Source organism: Podarcis raffonei, chromosome 4 (genome assembly GCF_027172205.1).
Source record: "Podarcis raffonei isolate rPodRaf1 chromosome 4, rPodRaf1.pri, whole genome shotgun sequence".
Classification (NCBI taxonomy): Eukaryota; Metazoa; Chordata; class Lepidosauria; order Squamata; family Lacertidae; genus Podarcis; species Podarcis raffonei.
The window spans coordinates 80,364,370-80,383,232 of NC_070605.1; the positions used below are offsets into that span (position 1 = coordinate 80,364,370).

General features: G+C 41.6%; 2 protein-coding genes across 13 annotated transcripts in view; both read right to left on the minus strand.

Annotated features, from left to right (window-relative positions):
- LOC128411865 (coagulation factor VII-like) overlaps positions 1-10,908 on the minus strand; it is a 13,787-nt gene extending 2,879 nt beyond the window's left edge. Inside the window, exons 1-8 of one of the 3 annotated variants that reach the window (XM_053384393.1) lie at positions 10,446-10,908; positions 8,143-8,322; positions 4,977-5,137; positions 3,987-4,011; positions 3,793-3,906; positions 3,401-3,541; positions 1,935-2,041; positions 294-414 (exon numbers count right to left, since the gene is read on the minus strand). In XM_053384393.1, the coding sequence (XP_053240368.1) occupies positions 294-414; positions 1,935-2,041; positions 3,401-3,541; positions 3,793-3,906; positions 3,987-4,011; positions 4,977-5,137; positions 8,143-8,299 (826 nt within the window). In that variant the 5' untranslated portion in view covers positions 8,300-8,322; positions 10,446-10,908. Of the gene's footprint in view, positions 1-293; positions 415-1,934; positions 2,042-3,400; positions 3,542-3,792; positions 3,907-3,986; positions 4,012-4,976; positions 5,138-8,142; positions 8,375-9,149; positions 10,383-10,445 lie in introns of those variants that run through there. The other 2 variants (XM_053384392.1, XM_053384391.1) reach the window with 2 other exon arrangements.
- A 3,259-nt stretch (positions 10,909-14,167) lies between these two features.
- MCF2L (MCF.2 cell line derived transforming sequence like) overlaps positions 14,168-18,863 on the minus strand; it is a 117,200-nt gene continuing 112,504 nt past the window's right edge. For 9 of the 10 annotated variants that reach the window (XM_053384386.1, XM_053384382.1, XM_053384380.1 and 6 more), the window contains 3 exons: positions 17,651-17,763; positions 16,951-17,054; positions 14,168-16,468 (listed from right to left, as the gene is read on the minus strand). In XM_053384386.1, coding sequence (XP_053240361.1) covers positions 16,374-16,468; positions 16,951-17,054; positions 17,651-17,763 — 312 coding nt within the window. In that variant the 3' untranslated portion in view covers positions 14,168-16,373. The remainder of the gene's footprint in view (positions 16,469-16,950; positions 17,055-17,650; positions 17,764-18,863) is intronic. The other variant, XM_053384389.1, reaches the window with a different exon arrangement.

Below are 18,863 nucleotides of genomic sequence, written 5' to 3' on the forward strand. Positions count from 1 at the left end.
ACACACTGATCAGATTCTGATGTCCAATTATTTATGCTGACAGTCTTACTTGATCTACATATCTAGTGATCCAGTTATTGGCCATTTGATCTCCCTGCATGGCATAGCACACAATAATGTTTATTTTGTTTTGTTTTTTAAAACCTTGTACCTCGTTCTCCACATTTTACCAGGGAAGCTTGTTCCAACTGTCCAACCATATGGATCAAGTGCTATGTAGTTTCAGCACAGCATAATTGCAAGCCTCTCTTTACTAACTTTATCTTCTTAATTCCACTGAGGACTGTACTCACCCAGCTTTATCCTGAGTGTTTCGCGACGTGTTTGTGAGAAGCAGTGGGCTGCAGTAACTACCCATGACGGAGCAATCAGAACACCTCCACACCTCTGCCTTTGACCTTCTATCATGAGAGCCTGAAAATACAACAACCATCACTGCAAAACCCTTTACAAAAAACATGATTTACTTGGCATTTATGAAGGACCCGTCAACACATCTACCAGTAATGTGTTCAACTGAGTGGAACGGTTAGGTTGTTTAAATGACACTTAAAATTTTGGGGAACTGAAATAATCAGAAGGCTGCAGCAACTTCTCCAAATGAGGGAAAGTTACAATGTTTGTGGGAAACAAACAGATGAGTAAGGAGGGGTGTGACTGACTACAAATGTATGTAAGGTGTGGAAAAAGTAGGGAGAAAGATGTTTCTATCTCTCTTTCTCTCATAATGCTAGAACCCTAGGAGCATCAAATGAAGTTGGATGGCAGGAGATTTAAGACAGGCAAAAAAAATAATAGTCCTTTAAAAACAGCTTTAAAGGGCGATTCAGCATAGTTAAACTACGGAATTTGCCGACAGAACATGTAGTGATGGCCACCAATTTAGGCATCTTTAAAATGAGCTTAGACGAACTCCTGAAAGATAAATTGTGAGAGCTATGTACTACCACCAGAATCAGATGTTTTCAACACCTCTGAATACTAACTTGCTTGGAGATAACTGCAGGAAAACATCTTGTTGCTCTCATCTCTAGCTTGTGGGCTTCCAGGGGCATCTGGTTGGCCACTGCAGGAAATAGGGTGCTGAAGCTGACAGGCTTTGTTCTGACCCAGCAGGGCTCTTATGTCCTTATGGCCAAGGAGAGCACCTGAGATACCAAAGCAAAGGCAAGGGTCTGGGCATCCTAAGAGTGGTTACAAAACTTAGTACATAGAGGGAGAGCTGAGTGAACAGCGTCTATGCCTGTCTTTTTTCTGCCCCCAAAGCTATTAGCAGCTTTGGACAGTGGGAGGTGAGAGGTGGTTTACACTGTGGAAAGGTGCAAAGTTAAGAATTCTTTCCCAGGGAACTACACACCGAATATCAAAAGCAAAACAAACAGCACACAACTTTGGGTTTGACCTCCATTCAAGCACATTACACGTTGGGCTTTTCTGTTCCTGTGCAAAAAAAGCACACTTGTGCATGTTCTCCCTCAAGGTTGCGCTTCCCAACATTCAAAATACAACTTCTTGCTCATGTTTCTTACCCCTGCCCACACCTCATGAATAGGTGTGCTGTTTGACTGCAGTGCAAAAAATGTGTTGTAACTATTCCTATTATCAGTCTAATTTTTATAACTTTTTCAAAAATGATTTTTTTTTAGTATAGGAATGGTTGTCTAGCCATTTAAAAAACAAGACAAGCTTCTCCTGTCTGCACTGAACACCTTGCAATGTTTTACCACTTTGTGAATGTTATGTTGGAGGTTTTGTTTGGATATTGTTTTGTCTCTTTTGAAATGTAGGGATCTGGCACAGTTTTCTTTCCCCCTAATGCACCATGCAGTGTATGGAAAGTCAAGAGGAACCCGTTTGTGCCCCCCCCCCATTCAGTGTTTCTGATGCAAAGACAGACAGACAGAGAATTGTACTAAAGTTATTTGAAGACTCACTTGCCATGGGCATTCACCTGGAGGACAGGTATAACCACCTACGATTCTTCCCTGTCGGTCCTCCCTTTTTTTGGCCAGAAGTGGTATTTTCCCACAAGGATAATCAACTGCAAAAAGATGTAGCTTTTGTCATGCGTGAAACATGATATGAGCCCTTCCCCACTTCTGAGTTTGGTCTGTATCACGAAACACCAGTAAATAATATTTTGAAACATACAGTTGAGCTTTCAGACTATAATACTGTGACCATGTTTTTTAGCGCAACTTTCCAATCTTCTGTTATTAACTACTATGAAAAACATGGGACGTGGGTGGCGCTGTGGGTTAAACCACTGTGCCACTTGGGCTTGCCGTTTGAAAGGTCGGTGGTTCGAATCCCTGCAACGGGGTGAGCTCCCGTTGTTTAGTCCCAGCTCCTGCCAACCTAGCAGTTCAAAAGCACACAGTGCAAGTAGATAAACAGGTACTACTCTGGCAGTAAACGGCGTTTCCATGTTCTGCTCTGGTTTCATCAGAAGTGGCTTAGTTACCGGTATGCTGGCCACATGACCCGGAAAAACTGTCTGCAGAAGTGGACAAACGCAAGCTCCCTCGGCCTGTAAAGTGAGATAAGGGCTGCAACCCCAGAGTCGTTTGCAACTGGACTTAATGATCAGGGGTCCCTTTACCTTTACCTTTCCTATTTAAAAAGCTCATTCTCAGGTGGGAGTTTTGTATTGTGAAATCCTTTAAATCCACTGATTGAAAGCATTCAAAGAGTGTGACATGCAATTCTTTTTTTTAAGGTCTGTGCCTCATTCCCAACAGGCTGTTACAGTCACATCTGGCCTAGTCAACAAACCAGTTAAGCAGGAGTAGTTGGACTGAAACTGATGCATATATCCCAGCAAAGTCACAATCTGCGCTCCAGCCAGCCACAAATTGATGACCCTGCACTGCTGCGGCATGACAGATACACGTTTGTATCCATGCAGTATCGTTACTGAAAATGGAGAACAGGACAGTAGAGCACCTGCCATGTTTAATCCCCAACATCTCCAGGAAGGAGAAAGGCTCATCTGAAATCCTGGAGAGCTGCTGCCAGTCTGTGTGGACACTATTGAGCTATGTGAACCAATGGCCTGACTCAGCATAAAGCATTTTCCTTGCACTGCCAGTAGTTAGATCCTGGGAACAATGACGTTAAAATTGGTTTAGCTGGATAAGTATTTGAAGCCCTAAAGTAAATATTTCAGTTTGTAAACTAGTAAAGATACAACTGCTAAGTGGGAAAGAACAATTTTATCTGAATGGGGAATAGCAAGGAATCTTTTTTTCTGCCATCATATTTTAGCCTACCATTTTATTTTAAATTAAAATTGCAAGATTATTTTTTTAAAAAAGATTTTTAAATATTCTCTGACATCTATCAGGCCATGGATGTAACCTGAAATACAACTGGTGTGGTGATGTGTTCTATACCTTACCTTCTGGGATACAAGATTCTTTATCACTTCCCAGCCTATATCCCTCTGCACAGAAACACTGTCGTACTGCATTTGGGATATCGATGCAATAATGCTCACAATTGCCGTTGTCATAAATGCACTTCAGTCTGGTTTCTGGGCCTAAATATATGAGAACATATAAATTCACCAAATGCCTTGCAAAAGACCTGCAGAATTATATTCTAAATGTTATAGAGATAGATAGATGATAGACAGATAGATAGATGATAGATAGATAGATAGATAGATAGATAGATAGATGATAGATAGATAGATAGATAAATGATAGATAGATAGATAGATGATAGATGATAGATAGATAGATGATAGATAGATAGATAGATGATAGATAGATGATAGGAATATCTTACCAATTTCACAGTTTCTGCCCTCATAATCTTCAGGACAGTAACAATTGTACTTCTGGTACTCATCATGACAAGTCCCACCATTCTGACAAGGGTTGGAGTCACACTCATTAGCATCTATGAAAACACTCAGGTGTCAGCAAAAATTCTAGAAAGAGCTCCAATAGCAAATTTTCTTTTAGCATGAGTCGGCTTACCTGTGTATTGTTTCCAGAATTCCATCTGAGTAGAAAAGGACAGAGATACAGGAGAAATAATCAAAATGAGCATAAAAACGGCAATATCTAAGTAAAACAGCATCTACACTATAACAGTTTGGGAAAAGTCATCTACTATCATGATAACCTTCAAAATACTAGTTTACTTCTGGGTTTACTTGTAACTTCCCTATTTTTGAACCAAGAATTGCTTCTTAAATTGGCTGATCCCACTCAGACACTCCCCAGTATCACAGATGGGGCTTTTCTGTCTGCTCTGTTAATTTCACCTGCAATAGGTTCTTTTTTGGTGATGCAAAAGCCAATTGGGCTTGTGTTCTTTTGCTTAATGTTTCACAAGGAAATTATAAATGCCGTGCCCAGTATTTCAAATTGAGTCCCATCAGATGCAACATAGGAAATGGGACGTTGAACACCACATGTTGTTCATGTACTCTATGTACATTTATTACATTTACGTGTGTTTGTACAAGAGATATGATGCACTTCAGAGATCTATCCCCATGGCCTGGCAAAGACTGAAGAATCTCAGATCTATCAACTCCCACTAATGCATTTAAAACAAGTCATCTCCAAAACCAAACATCTCTCACCAAAGGCAGAACAGGTATTTTACCAGACACAAGAACCAGACTGAACCTTTTTGCTATTATACAGTATCAGAACTGGCAGATTCTCCTCCAAACAAGAAGTTGCAAATCACATTCAAATTGGCAAGCTACACTTTGTACTTACAATCAGGGTCTGCAGTTCTGGTTTGGAGGGTGAGCACAACCCACAGTTTGCTGGTTTGGATTTGGGAGGGAATTGGAGTGAGCAAGGGGATTAGGGAGGAAAAGCATGAAGCCAGTGGTTCCTCATGTAATGTCAAACCATGGTTCAGTTTGTTATAAACCATTGCTTCAAATACAGATTTGGCAAATGTCATCAAAATGGGAGGATGCACTTCCATTACTTCACATTACTTACAGTCCTTTCGCTATCTTTGTAGATTTCTCTGGCTTCCTCAAATGAACATTTCTCTTCCATGCATTCTCGTTCCAGTGATCCCACTTTCATCTCTTCAAAGATGGTGTTGGCTCTCTTATTCCTTTGTAGCACACTGCTTGCTTCCTCATGCTTTAAGAAGACTTAAAAAACAAACAAAAAAATCGTTGGCTTTCTGCCTCCGCAAACCACAGTTAACTCCGCAAACTGTGCTTTTTTCCCAAGACAAAAAGGTAGAGGCATGTTGAGGCTGCTCAGCTGAGGCAAGGGGAGCCTTCCATGCCTCAGATGAGCAGCTTAATGAGCCCCCACTGCGCCTCTCGGGCTCACGTGAGCCAGAGCATCTGGGGCTTGCTCAGCTTGTTGGGGGGCTGAAGAGCCTCAGAAAAGCCCTGCTACACCTCTGGTTCACAAGGAGACTGTTATGTGCTGAGCTGAATAGGATCCAAAATGCAGCAGTCTGATTGGTCCTAGAACAATAGGATTCAGAATTCAGCAGTCTGATTGGTCCTAGAACAATAGGATTCAGAATTCAGCAGTCTGATTGGTCCGCAGGAGCCACCCAATCCAGCTCCAGGTGGAAGTGAATCTGCAACCTGATTGGCCTACAGGAGAATCCCGGAATTAGCCAATCACGTGCGACCCATTGTGTAAATAATGTATATAAAGCAGATATTTTGGGGAAACTTTCATTCCTCACTACTATGAGCTGAATAAAGAGCATGAAATCCACACTCGACTCCAAGTATATTTCAGAGACCCTCTCCGGATCCTTGTAGAGGATGTCCCCTTCGGGCTCCTTGTGAACCAGAGGCACAGCAGGGCTTTGATGAGGCTGGTCTGGTCTCTCCCCTGACTATTGGGGGCATTCTGACTAAAAAAAAAGCCCTGCTCATATACATCATGCAATCACCACAACCAACCAGGTGAAACAGATGTGAGGGGAAATGAGGCTGAGGGCAGTGTAGGTGAAATTTGTTTTGAGCAATTTCAAAATAAACATCAAAATTGAGGAATACTTAGCACAGTCCTAGTAGAAATGCTTCAAGCCAGAAAAATACTTCACTGTTCATTGTCTTATGGGGCATTGTAATTTTCTTTTGAGTTACAAAACAACCCTCTCTGTCCAGCCCACAGAGAAACTACTCCCCATCAGATTCGAATGCAGTTTCAAGAAATGTTTCATTGGAAATGCTTGAAGCTGTCCCAGAAACTCCAGCGGGTACAGAATGCTGCAGCGAGGCTCCTCACGGGGTCTCTGCCATGGGAGCATATTCACCCAGTGCTTTTCCAGCTGCACTGGCTCCCGGTGGAGTACAGGGTCAGATTTAAGGTGCTGCTTTTGACCCTTAAAGCCCTTCACGGCCTAGGACCCTCGTACCTACGGGACTGCCTCTCCTGGTGTGCCCCACAGAGAGCCTCAAGGTCCATAAATAGCAACACCCTAGTGGTCCCAGGCCCTAAGGAAGTTAGATTAGCTTCAACCAGAGCCAGGGCCTTTTCAGCTCTGGCTCCGGCCTGGTGGAACGCCCTGCCTCATGAGACCAGGGCCCTGCAGGATCTGATTTCTTTCCGCAGGGCCTGTAAGACAGAGTTGTTCCGCCTGGCCTTTGGCTTGGAGCCAATTTGATTCCCTCCCTCCCTCTCTTTCTTTTTTCTTTTCCTTCTCCTCCTGCGATGAGGCTACATTTTAATATTCCATTATTTTAATGTTGTATTTTATTTTTGTTTTTAAGTTGTAATCATTCATCTTGTTTTTATTATTGCTTGTAAGCCGCTCTGAGCCCGGCCTTGGCTGGGGAGGGCGGGGTATAAATAAAAAATTATTATTATTATTATTAAATATAATTAAAATTAACAAAGTTGACTGCATAGCTCCTTGCATCCAAGCAACTGTTAATTAAGAGGCATGTGCATCTTTGTGAGCATGCAATTTTCCCCCAAGTCTATCTTTTTAACATTAGCTCCTCACTTGAGTGCAAGTGTTCAAATTTACTTCATTAATTCAAAGTCATGAATAGTGGGCTTAAATATAGTGGGGACTGATAGTTAAGTAAGTCATTCTCATAGTAGCCCCACCAAAATAAATGGACTTAAGTAAGTCAAGTCCCTGTATTTCAGTGGGTCTACTCTGAGCATGACTTGTCAGATACAACCCAGCATATCTATATTTCATAAGGTTTCTTTTTCTTTTTCCCCTAAACAAACATCTGTCTGACAAAGAATGTGCACTCTGAAAGCTGACTGTGTCAAATAACGAGCTGACTCTATCAAGAAATATTATTCCTGTTATGTTGCATTCAAATAGTTTAGTAACTAAATTGTATTTTAGGATTAAGCAAAAAACAAAACCTGGAACAAATATTTACCATGTTTAGCTTTAGTCACATTTTATCCTTCCAGTAAAGAATGACTTCACCTCTATTTTCAAATGATGTGTATCACAAATAATACATAAGTTTGAATAATTACAGATTATGATTGTAAAGAAGTTTAGTCTATAGCTAGACTCACATATCACTTACTTGAGCCAACGGACAGTTCACACAACTTGTTTACTAATAATTCACAAAATGTAAAGAATCACAATTTTTTTGTGATTACAGCCCTTCCTCTTTAGCTTTGTGAATGCCAGAAAATTTGCCCCCCCCCAAAAAACACCCACACCCACACACCCCTTTCAGTAATTTTGGTAAAATTCTGAATTCTTAAATGTGGAGACAACACAGTGATATAGGTTTCTCTCTTCATGATATTATTCTATAGGTTCCGTTTAAACAAAACAATAACAATAACCAACAAAGAGAAAACTACATGGATGCAATAATTGATAATGGTGGTTTTAGAAATACATAAAAAGGAGTTGGTCAGATTTGCTGCCTTTTTGACCTCTCAGTTTAAAACCTGGTTTTTGATCTATCTGTGAGGCACTGGGGAATTTGGTTAACCATTAAGCTTAGCAGCAGATTTTTCTAAATCATTATGGTAATCACATGAGCAGCTGTGTCACACAAAACAGTTTGGTTTTAGGAAGATTTAGAAGCATTGGAATCCTTTCTCAAAATTGCCCTGCACTTTCAATAAGAAAATTACAAGAAAAGGAAACATTTCAAGTCTATACATTATGACAGTTTTTCATGAGTCATACCTGCAGCCGGTGAAAGCGGATACACCAGGAAAAGGAAGAAAACCCAAATGCTGAAGTGACAGGAAATCATGATGAAACCAAAATGCTTGTGTCCCAAATTGTGTGCTGATATTTCAGCAAGATCGCGGTGACCAAAGTTCTGCTGCAATTGCTCCATTCATAGGAGGGGGAACAGAAACACTGGAAGAGAGAAACCTGAAGGCGTAACAAACCAATTTTCATGGGCGGAAAGCTGAACAAACAAGAAAGATCAGATTTAAGTTCATTTATTTCTGTTTATACCAGGGGTGGAGAAACTTTTTTCAACCCAAGGGCCGCCGTCGCTCATCAGAAACCTTCTGGGGGCCACATGCTGGTGAAAAGTGGGGAGAGGGACAAAGGTTGTGGAGCAACAGGTGTGACTCTTGCCTTTGCACACCAAAAAGCCAATATATTTCTACATATACTAACATCCCATACGTATCTCTCATTCCTCCAAAAAGAGGTTTTGTCGTAGTTTGAGGACACATTCCAGCCAGAAAAAAAGCAGTTGAGGAGACTGCAGAGCCCGACCGCTGAGGGTTTTTGTCTGGGAAAAGGGTGTGTGGACTGGGAAGGGGAATGAATGGCCTAGGAAGAGGGTCGAGGGCAGTGTCCTGGACAGCTGCATTCAGCCTCTGACCAGTGTGGGAGCCAGTGTGGTGTAGTGGTTAAGAGCGGTAGTCACGTAATCTGGGTAACCGGGTTCGCGTCTCCGCTCCTCCACATGCAGCTGCTGGGTGACCTTGGGCCAGTCACACTTCTTTGAAGTCTCTCAGCCCCACTTACCTCACAGAGTGTTTGTTGTGGGGGAGGAAGGGAAAGGAGATTGTTAGCCGCTTTGAGACTCCTGAAGGGGAGTGAAAGGCGGGATATCAAATCCAAACTCTTCTTCTTCTTCTTCTACCATGAGGTTTCCTACTGAAATAAATAAATTAAGGTCTTATGTATATAATAAAGGTTCATAAATGTACCAGGCAAACAGGTACATGGATATATAGGCCACATGTCTGAAGCTGCATGGGAGAGCAGCCATGGAGCCATTTTGACTCCCAGGCTGACCAGGTGTTTTCTCTGCAAGGTCAAATGGAAAATCTTCCCCATTGTCTTTTCCTTCACAAATCCTGTCTTAAGGGCACATTTAAGATATGAATAAGGTGTGATCCTGTGATATGGCCCAGGAACTATTTATCATTACAAAAGACTGGCCAGGCTCCCCAGGCAATCCAATCAAGTAACCTGCCAGACAGGAGATAAACAACGACAGGAGAAAAACAACATTCAAATTTCTGTTTTAGACTGCCTTTTCTGTGATGTAGGTATGATGTATCTGAGGGGTGGTCTTAGATTACACCCCTTCTGTGATGTATGTATGATGTTTCTGGGGGTGGTCTTGATCTACAGGGTGGCAATTTCAAGTCTTTATAAGGCCTTGTGCGCCATTGTTCTGGGTTCCTCCTCCTCTCCTGTGGGTGAGGGAAGCACCCTTTTGCAACAGATCAAGCTTACTAGCTGCTTTGCTTCTCAATATTCTCTGGTTGGCCTGTTTTTTTCCTCCGACCGATGGAGAACTTACAAAGGACTCTATGAGGGCTCTTGTGTTCCCCATAAGGAAATAAGGGCAGATTTTTTGTTTACAACACTATCCCTGAATAAAGGCCTGCTTTTCTACACAGTGTGAAAGCCAGCTGACAACAGAACCAGCAAAACACAATGAAGAAAATAAAAGTATCTAAAGTGTGTAAACGGTGCTGGAATTAAATTCTAGGAAGCTGAATATATATCCTAATACTCGATTACATTTTCCTCTCGGGATCAAATCAGTTATTGATGTTTTGATGCGTTTGATCGCAGGGCCTATTTGGTAATCTGGCACTGTATGTAAAGTAAAATTAGAAGAGTCTTAAGAAAATCGCAGGACACCAAACCGTTAAAACCTCTTAGGCGGCAGATGAGAAAGATAAAACAAGCCTCCTCACAAAAGGAAAGCAAGCATGTGGCCTCCCCACAGAAAATATGGTATACAGCCCTGAGAAGGCCTCTCGCATGTCTCCACCAAAAACACTTCAGATTTGGGTGGGACTCCAGTCATGTCCTCTTATTGTGAAGGGGAAGAGTGGCTCCTTCACTTTGTCCTCTCCACTGCACTCCCAGAGGACTGGCCCACAGGATAAAAACAAGCAAGCCCTAGCGCATGGAAGGGGTTGGCAGGTCTGTTAAGAAATGGACAAAAAGGGTACGCCTCACGAGGGCCACACTGCTTCCCTTCCCTTATTTAGCCTTACTCCTTCCAGTCCTTTCTTAGGCCATAAGCTTCCTCTGTCCTCTGCTACAAACTAATTATAAAGTTTCACCGAGAGGCGCTCTTGTATGTGTGTGTGTGGAGAAATTTCTTTTTTTCAGTCATACTGAAACTGTTGGGATAATTCTGCCGCCCGTCCCTCCCCCAGGAATATTTGGAGAATCTTCACCGCCTCCCTCATTTTGCCACTCATAAATAGGACGGTGAATTTTGGGGAGCCCATTTTCAACAGGGTCTGACACTGACCTTGGTGAACGCTGTCACCTTAATCTAGGAGGAAATGAGGGGCTGCCAATGATAAAAACAATCCCAATTTGTACTTGCTTTTCTGTATCACCATTATAACTAATTGGGTCATTGACGTGTCTTTCTTGGTGGTCATATGTGGGGGACCTACCTGGACAGTATTTTTGAACCTTGCAATTTTGTGATGATGAGATATGCTCCAACATTTCTCTGATGGAAATAGGAATGCCCTATTCAATAATATAAATAATAATAATAATACCCCACAAAGCTGATTGGGTTTCCCCAGTCACTTGGGGCGGTTTCCAACATATATAAAAACACAATAGAACATTAAACATTAAAAAAAACCTTCCCTATGCAGGGCTGTTATGTCGGTGTGTGTGTGTGTGTGTGTGTGTGTCGCATAACTCCATACCCTCCAACATTTTTCTGATGAATATAGGGACGTCCTAAGGAAAAGTGGGACATTATGGGATCAAATCAGAAACAGAGACAGCTTCTGTAAATCTGGCACTGTCCTTGGAAAACATAGACACTTGGGGTTTTTTGTATTCATTGCAGATCCTCTAACACAAACCCCGTAATACCCATGCACTTTGAGTTTATCAAATGATTGATTAATCCTTAGACTTGTTCTACAGCTCTAATGAAGCATAAACCAAAGAATGTTTCCATTCTACTACTGGAATTTTCTAGGTGGACAGTATGAACTGGCCTTTCCTTATCTCAAATTCCTATTCCTGGTACGAAATACATTCCTTGCACCAGGCAATGTTAAGTACAGACTATGCTTTGGTTGTCTGGTACCAGGAGTATCTCCCCCCCCCCCCAAATGAAGTTAACGTTAGTCCACAAAAGGTTATGAAGGTTATGCAATCTTTCATCCACTTGTCTTTAAGATGCTTCGGTACCTTGCTGATTTTGCTGCTAAACAGATTAACATGGCTACGCTTCTGAAAGTTGGGACAAGGAGCATATTTGTAATGTGCAGGAGACAGCTACAGAAGTGCAAGGTTATGTTGACAACAGTGGCTTAAAATGCAGTGAGGTTATTCTTCTCCACTGTGTTTCCAGACAGATTAGCACAGAATTGTTCACATCAAGAGGTGGCAAGGGGGATTTCTTCACCACACACACACACACACACCTTTTGGGGGGGGTTTCTGCACCCTGCAACCCTACTGTCATGAAGCTGTGATCTGCACAAGCTGTGATGGCTGCCTCAAATGTCCACATTACCACTTACTTCACATCCAGTTTTCTAGTCAGATTGAAGTTGGTGTAAGAGAAAAATCCACCAAACAGCAGTATTTGTCAAGAAACGACAGGGTCAATATGAATTGTGACTGATGCTATGTGAATGTGGTTTCAAAAAACTACCAGTGAGAGCACATTGGATGTGGAGCAAGTGGTAATATGAACATGCCTCAACATGGGAGATCTATAATGTACTGCAGTAACTTGGGATACAGTGGCAGAATACTGTGGGTTTAGTCTGTGATATTGGTGGTTAAAAATACAATGCACAAAGAAAGTGGGAGGGAGGGAATTTCTGCAAGAGAGGAGACGAGAGGAAGTTTTGGAGACCGTAGGGTTAAGAGAATTGAGAAATGTTATACAGTAGTGGCGGTGGTCAATGTTTTTTCTTCATCTGAGATGATATTATAGAGATGATGGCAGAAGTCTATGCAGGTTGCAAACCACTTCTTTGGTCTTCAAGGACCAAATTAGATTCCACGCGAACAATATACAATTAGGGTCTCCCGATAGCAGCTATCTGGCAAAACATGAACTGGATTGGGATAACAATATGCTGACAGTTTTTATTTATGAAAAGTAGTAATAATAATCAGATCATGTCATTTCCCCTATTAAAACACATACAGATGTGTAGCCTATCAGGAAAAATCACTGCCAGTTTGACAGAACAGCAGCAGAGAGGGGCATTTAAATCTGGAAAACAGCATCTCCCTGCCGACTGCAACAACAACAACAACAACAACAATTTCATTTTTTATATGCTGCCCATCTGACTGGGTTGTCCCAGCCACTCTGGCTAGCTTCCAGCAAATCAAAACATCAAACACAGTAAAACATCAAACATAAAAAAACTTCCCTGTACAGGGCTGCCTTCAGAGCACTGGGATCCTAAGCCAGCCAATGAAAATGGGTCGGTAAAGATGCCTTCCTGCATGTTCCAGCAACGCAGATTGCTGAAAGCTGGGTGGCCACAAATTCGAAGCATTTCCTCTTAAACATCCAGCACTAGCCTCTACTTGGCCTAAGATTACCAGGCAGACAGAAAACCAAACACACCCACTAGCTAAAGGTTTGCATCCTTTCCATGTTCAATGTGCAAAAACCATTTAAAAGCTGTAATAGAGAGCTTATTGGCTGCCCTTAAACAGGCAGCTTGGAATGAAGAGAGCCATCTGAGTGAGGCTAACCTCAGGCCCTTTGCAAGAGACATTATTTGCGCTCTGTTTGCGCTCATTGCTGGGTCTGCAAGAATGCCATTTGAATAGTATTGAATCGTCAACCCAAGCTGAGGAAGAGGATGTGCATGGAAGGGTAACCCCCCTTTATTATTTAGAACCCTTTTCTGCCAGAATTTGTTAAAACACATTGATATTGGTTAGAAGTTGAGGCTTGAAATAATTTCGCCTGATGCCTGCAACCAGCGCTTTTTTTTCTTTAAAAAATGTTTAGGGGTACTCTCACTTTTCTACTCATATTGAAATACTGCCCCTCAATGAGGCCAAACTTAGATCCACAAAATTTTGGGGGTATGCGTACCCCCAGAAAAAAAAGCACTGCCTTCAACAGTCTATCCAATGCTATCCATCAAGTCCCTTTCCATCTGCAATGTACACTTTAGCAAATTCAATCCTGACTTACCGTGGATTCATGACTTGGTATCTTTCACAACAAAAAGCAACCCCCCAAAGTTTTTCTGGGATAGGGATATTACTGCTAGTGTTTAGGATGCCCAGTGCACACAAATATATATATATATATTTTAAACAGAGGACAGGCACACTTTAAGGAGCACTCCCATAACAAGATCTGCCAGATTGAGAAGCTGAGGATACACCGGATCTCTAGCTCAGCCAGAGATATGCTGGTGCTGAGCAAAGAATCTGGGGTCTGGAGTTGGGACCAGAAAGGGAGGATTTAGGTTGGATCCTGAACCAGTACGGCTCAGTCACATGATCTGGCAACCCAACGCAGAATATTATTTGAAAATCTTGTTTCCCCTCTGTTAGGCTTAGGCAAAAGCCAAAGCTGAGTGGGGTTTGGATCTGGTGTAGCTTTCTGCTGGCTTAATTTACAAATGTTTTGCTTTACGCCAGCTTCTTGTACATAGGATTCGTCCCTTAAGACTTGCTGCATCAACTTCTGACACACTGTGGTACCATGTTAACACACCCACACAAAATAGAAATCGCCATGATGTTGAGGAGACCCAGCAAGAAATGCTGAATTTTATTCAAAGTTTCATACATATACAATAAAGACATCGGATTCTGTAATTGTAATTTACAACAGCAGTAGAAAATTGAAACGTGGGTCATATTAAAGTGCAATGGTATATGTACAACCACATGAACAAGGAAAAGGCATTGTCAGGGACAATGTAAAAAGAGACAGCTTCTAATATAAGGGCTTTCTCTGTGGTTTTCATTCCCCATAATAACTCCTCTCACTTGAGCCAGAGAAGCAATAAACCAATTTATTAATTCTATGCAAGAAAAGTCATTTATTTTTTGGCAGTATCCCAAGCTAGGGCCACTGACAGAGGAAGGGGTGTGGTGTGTGTGTTTGTTTGTGTTAATGATGATGAAGGCCTGTGGATGCATCATAATTGTATCCTTCCTTCTAGGACGATTTTGCAATAGAGGGGTCCCCACTCCCAAACTCCTATTTACAAAATAAATTACAAAAGACTATTGCTATTTTATGACCACAACAGAACAGACAGTGCCTTGGCTGGCACAATCTCGTTTGTTTAAGATGCTTTCAAGAGATGCACTTTTCTGTGCTGGAAAATATATATAGTAAAGCCTTGTACAACCTTTACATTGCTGCCGTATTAAGAAATTTAGGACATACAGAGGCCATCTTTAGCAGCCGGAAGTGTATAAATACATATTTTACATTAATACACATACACACACAAATATATATATATATAAATATGAACATATACAAATAGATATAAAATTCTGCACTGACCAGAGCCAGTCACAGTCTGATTGTTAACTATAAGCCAGAATTTGTTCCTGACATTTGAAACAACAATCTGAGATGCTATTTATACTTCAGAAAAAAGCAAAATCCAAATTAGTTTTATCTTGCCAGATTCTAATTGCCTAGTATTCATTAAGTGCTGACCACCAAACATTCACTTCTTCAATAATATATGAATGAGGTACATACGCTATGAGCTGTAAGTTAATTCAGGTGTATGAATGAATGTTGTTTTTCCATCAGTTTACATACTACTAGCCTTTGGTAAGGCAGATTTATAAATCGTATCTTGAGGGGGAATAGCAGTTTACACAGCATCGCTCTATTTCACATGTGTTAAATGAAATGCGTATGGTTTTCATCTTCGTTTATTTTAAAACCATGTCCACAATGATTTTTCCCTGCTCAAATGACATACTCATGCATTTCATAGAAAATTAAGCACCAGGAAGGATTTAGAAAGGTTTCATTTAGAAGAATTGTAGGCATCTTCTAACAGTAAAAGACAATTGCCTGTTATTATAGAATGTTTAATTTCTGGAAGTTCAACCCATATAAAACATGTTCCGGTATTTACTTGATAATTAAAAAATGGGGTTTGTTTTACCAAACAACTTATGAAATTACCAGCATTCTTGTAAACAATTGTCCTTGATGATAAAAATACCTCAAAAGGGCTATCGCCATAGATTGTGTAAAAAAAGGAAAGGAAAGGAAAGGAAAGGAAAGGGGATAGTCTCTGTTGAAGTGGAATTGCTATTTCTTTCGAAGCAAAGATTACGAACAAGCTCATGGCTAGATAAAGCACAGTGGTTCAAAAAAACTAAGCCAGAAACCACAGCCAGATCAAAACGGATTCCCCTGATGCTGTAAGAGATTTCCTGCATATTAACACATGGCCTCAAGGAGGATTTCACGTAAAATGACCTGTAAAGATCACATTTCTGTTTCCTTCTACATGATCAATTAACTTCATATTAATTATATATTAACATATATTCATTGTTTTACTGTACAGATTCACACCAATGGACACAACCTGGTTTCTTCATAGTATTCTCCCACATTATCCCTGTCCAGGTTCATTTTTTTCTAGGAAAATGATAATGCACCTTCCAGAAGATTCTCTTCCCAACATGGCGCACTTCTTCTACTCCATGCTGCTGGCAATCCTTTACATCTTCATTCAATGTCTTTTTATTTTTTTATATAAAATTTTCTTTTTTTATTATTCAATGTCTTTTTTTTTTTAATAAAAAAGATTTTGTAAGCTACCACTGAAGCATATGTGTGTGTGTTGGGGAATGGAGACAGATGCAAGTGATGGTAGCTTCTCTGTTTCATTTAACATCCAGCATTTGCATTAGAAGTTCGACAGTTTCGCAAGAGTCTTCATGGAGGTTTTAACAGGTTAGCCCTTTATGTCCGAGAAGCTGATGCTGCTGACGTTGCAACTCTCACTGTAGCTTGAAGATGAGCTCAGTGTACTGGAACCAGCTGCAGACTCTGGATGGAAGGAACACAAATATACAGAGAAATATATTTGTAGCTATTGGGACACGGGTGGCGCTGTGGGTTAAACCACACAGCCTAGGACTTGCTGATCAGAAGGTCGGCGGTTTGAATCCCCGCGACGGGGTGAGCTCCCGTTGCTCGGTCCCTGCTCCTGCCAACCTAGCAGTTCGAAAGCACATCAAAGTGCAAGTAGATAAATAGGTACTGCACCGGCAGGAAGGTAAACAGCGTTTCCGTGTGCTGCTCTGGTTTGCCAGAAGCGGCTTAGTCATGCTGGCCACATGACCTGGAAGCTGTACGCCGGCTCCCTCGGCCAATAAAGCGAGATGAGCGCCGCAATCCCAGAGTCAGCCACGATTGGACCTAATGGTCAGGGGTCCCTTTACGTATATTTGTAGCTAATTTGGTACTGGGCTCTTTGACAAATTAAGTGCCACTCTGGTAAACCAAAGCATTTACAATGAAAATCATACCTGAGCTGCTCAGAGATATAGCAGATTTTGAGTTGCCAAGCAGCACCAACAAACTGTTGACTGGAACCCAACCTTCTTTGCTTGTGGTCAGATTCTTTACATACCTAGGGAACAATTTTTTTTTTTTTGCTTTTAAACTATTAAAAAAATTATAGCATCAAAATATTAGGCCTCATTTGGAAGCAAAGTAGCCCTTGTTTGGAGGCAGTCAACATTTTTTTGTATTTCTTCTGATGCATATTGTAATCCTCTAAAATCAGGGTTTCCCAAAATCCAGCTGTTTTTGGACTACAATTCCCATCATCCCTGACCACCGGTCCTGCTAGCTAGGAATGATGAGAGTTGTAGTCCAACAACAGCTGGAAACCCGAGTTTGGGAAACTCTGCTCTAAATTAACAACATTCCAGGTTAGAGTTATAGAGAGTTCCACATGAAGTCCCCTTTTCTAGTGAATTCCACCCATCCATCTGATACCTTTAGCCATGGTTAAGGGAATACTTTCTTATCAACCGTATCCATGGTTTGCAAACCAGTTTCAGGAACTGAAAGAGGTCAGAAAGAATACTGAGAAATCAGCAATGGGAACTGAACAATTTCACTGTCCTTTCCAAATCTCTTAACTATAGTTACACATCTGGACATTGCACCAGGCCAAGGTGGTTTTGCGGACATTGTGTCTTAAAATATCGGTCTTCATACCAAAGTCCATCTTCTCCTTCATGCATCAGCTGAACTAACTCTCCGCTTTTCAGCGCCAGGTCTTCAGGGCCTCCTCTGTCATGATCGGCCACAACAGTGTATTTACCAGGAGTCTAAACATACACAGTAGAAGATACAATTGGTTTAATGAGAAATAATCAAATAGCTATTAACTCTGTGAGGCAGATTTTATGGTGATCTAAGTGCCAAAGCTAAATCAGTTTTTAAAAATGTGACTTATGTGGAGCATTTCTCCCTCATAACTGAGAAGCAGAATCACATCCTCTAGACTGACTATGCGTATAAAAAAACCTTATTTAAAATACATTTTCCAGGATTGTCACAGTCCTGTACAACCAAGAAATAGAACAGGGAAAGGGTTATGGAGTTCTGAATTATTTCACCAGCATTCCATGGGACTTAACTGTGTCAGTTTGGCCCATGATTAGCCAACGTGGTGCCCACTACAACTCCTATCAGTCTCAACCAGCCTGGTCAATTGTTAGGGATGGTGGGAGTTGAAGTTTAGAGGGCACCACATTAACTCTCTCTGGTTTAGCCTTTCTCCAATGATACACCAAAGTGCACCCTGTTCATTTCCCTCCCATGCCATAACAACATACTGTAGATACCAATTACAGAGTTAGGCTACATTAGAATAAGTGCTGCAAAACTATTATCAACTCACTCACTGTTCATTCTACCAGTGTCACTGAATAGGAATAGGAATAGTAGTAGTAGTAGTAGTAGTAGTAGTAGTAGTAGTAATAATAATAATAATATATTTATAAAGGTACCCCTGCCCATACGGGCCAGTCGTGTCCGACTCTAGGGTTGTGCGCCCATCTCACTTAAGAGGCCGGGGGCCAGCGCTGTCCGGAGACACTTCCGGGTCACGTAGCCAGCGTGACGAAGCTGCTCTGGCGATCCTGCACCAGTGCAGCACACGGAAACGCCATTTACCCTCCCGCTAGTAAGCGGTCCCTATTTATCTACTTGCACTTTGGGGTGCTTTCGAACTGCTAGGTGGGCAGGAGCTGGGACCGAAAGATGGGAGCTCACCCCGCTGCGGGGATTTGAACCGCTGACCATGCGATCGGCAAGCCCTAGGCACTGAGGTTTTACCCACAGCGCCACCCGCGTCCCTTTTAATATATTTATACCCCACCTTTTTTCCTCTGACAGGGACTCAAGGGGGCTTACAGATAAAACA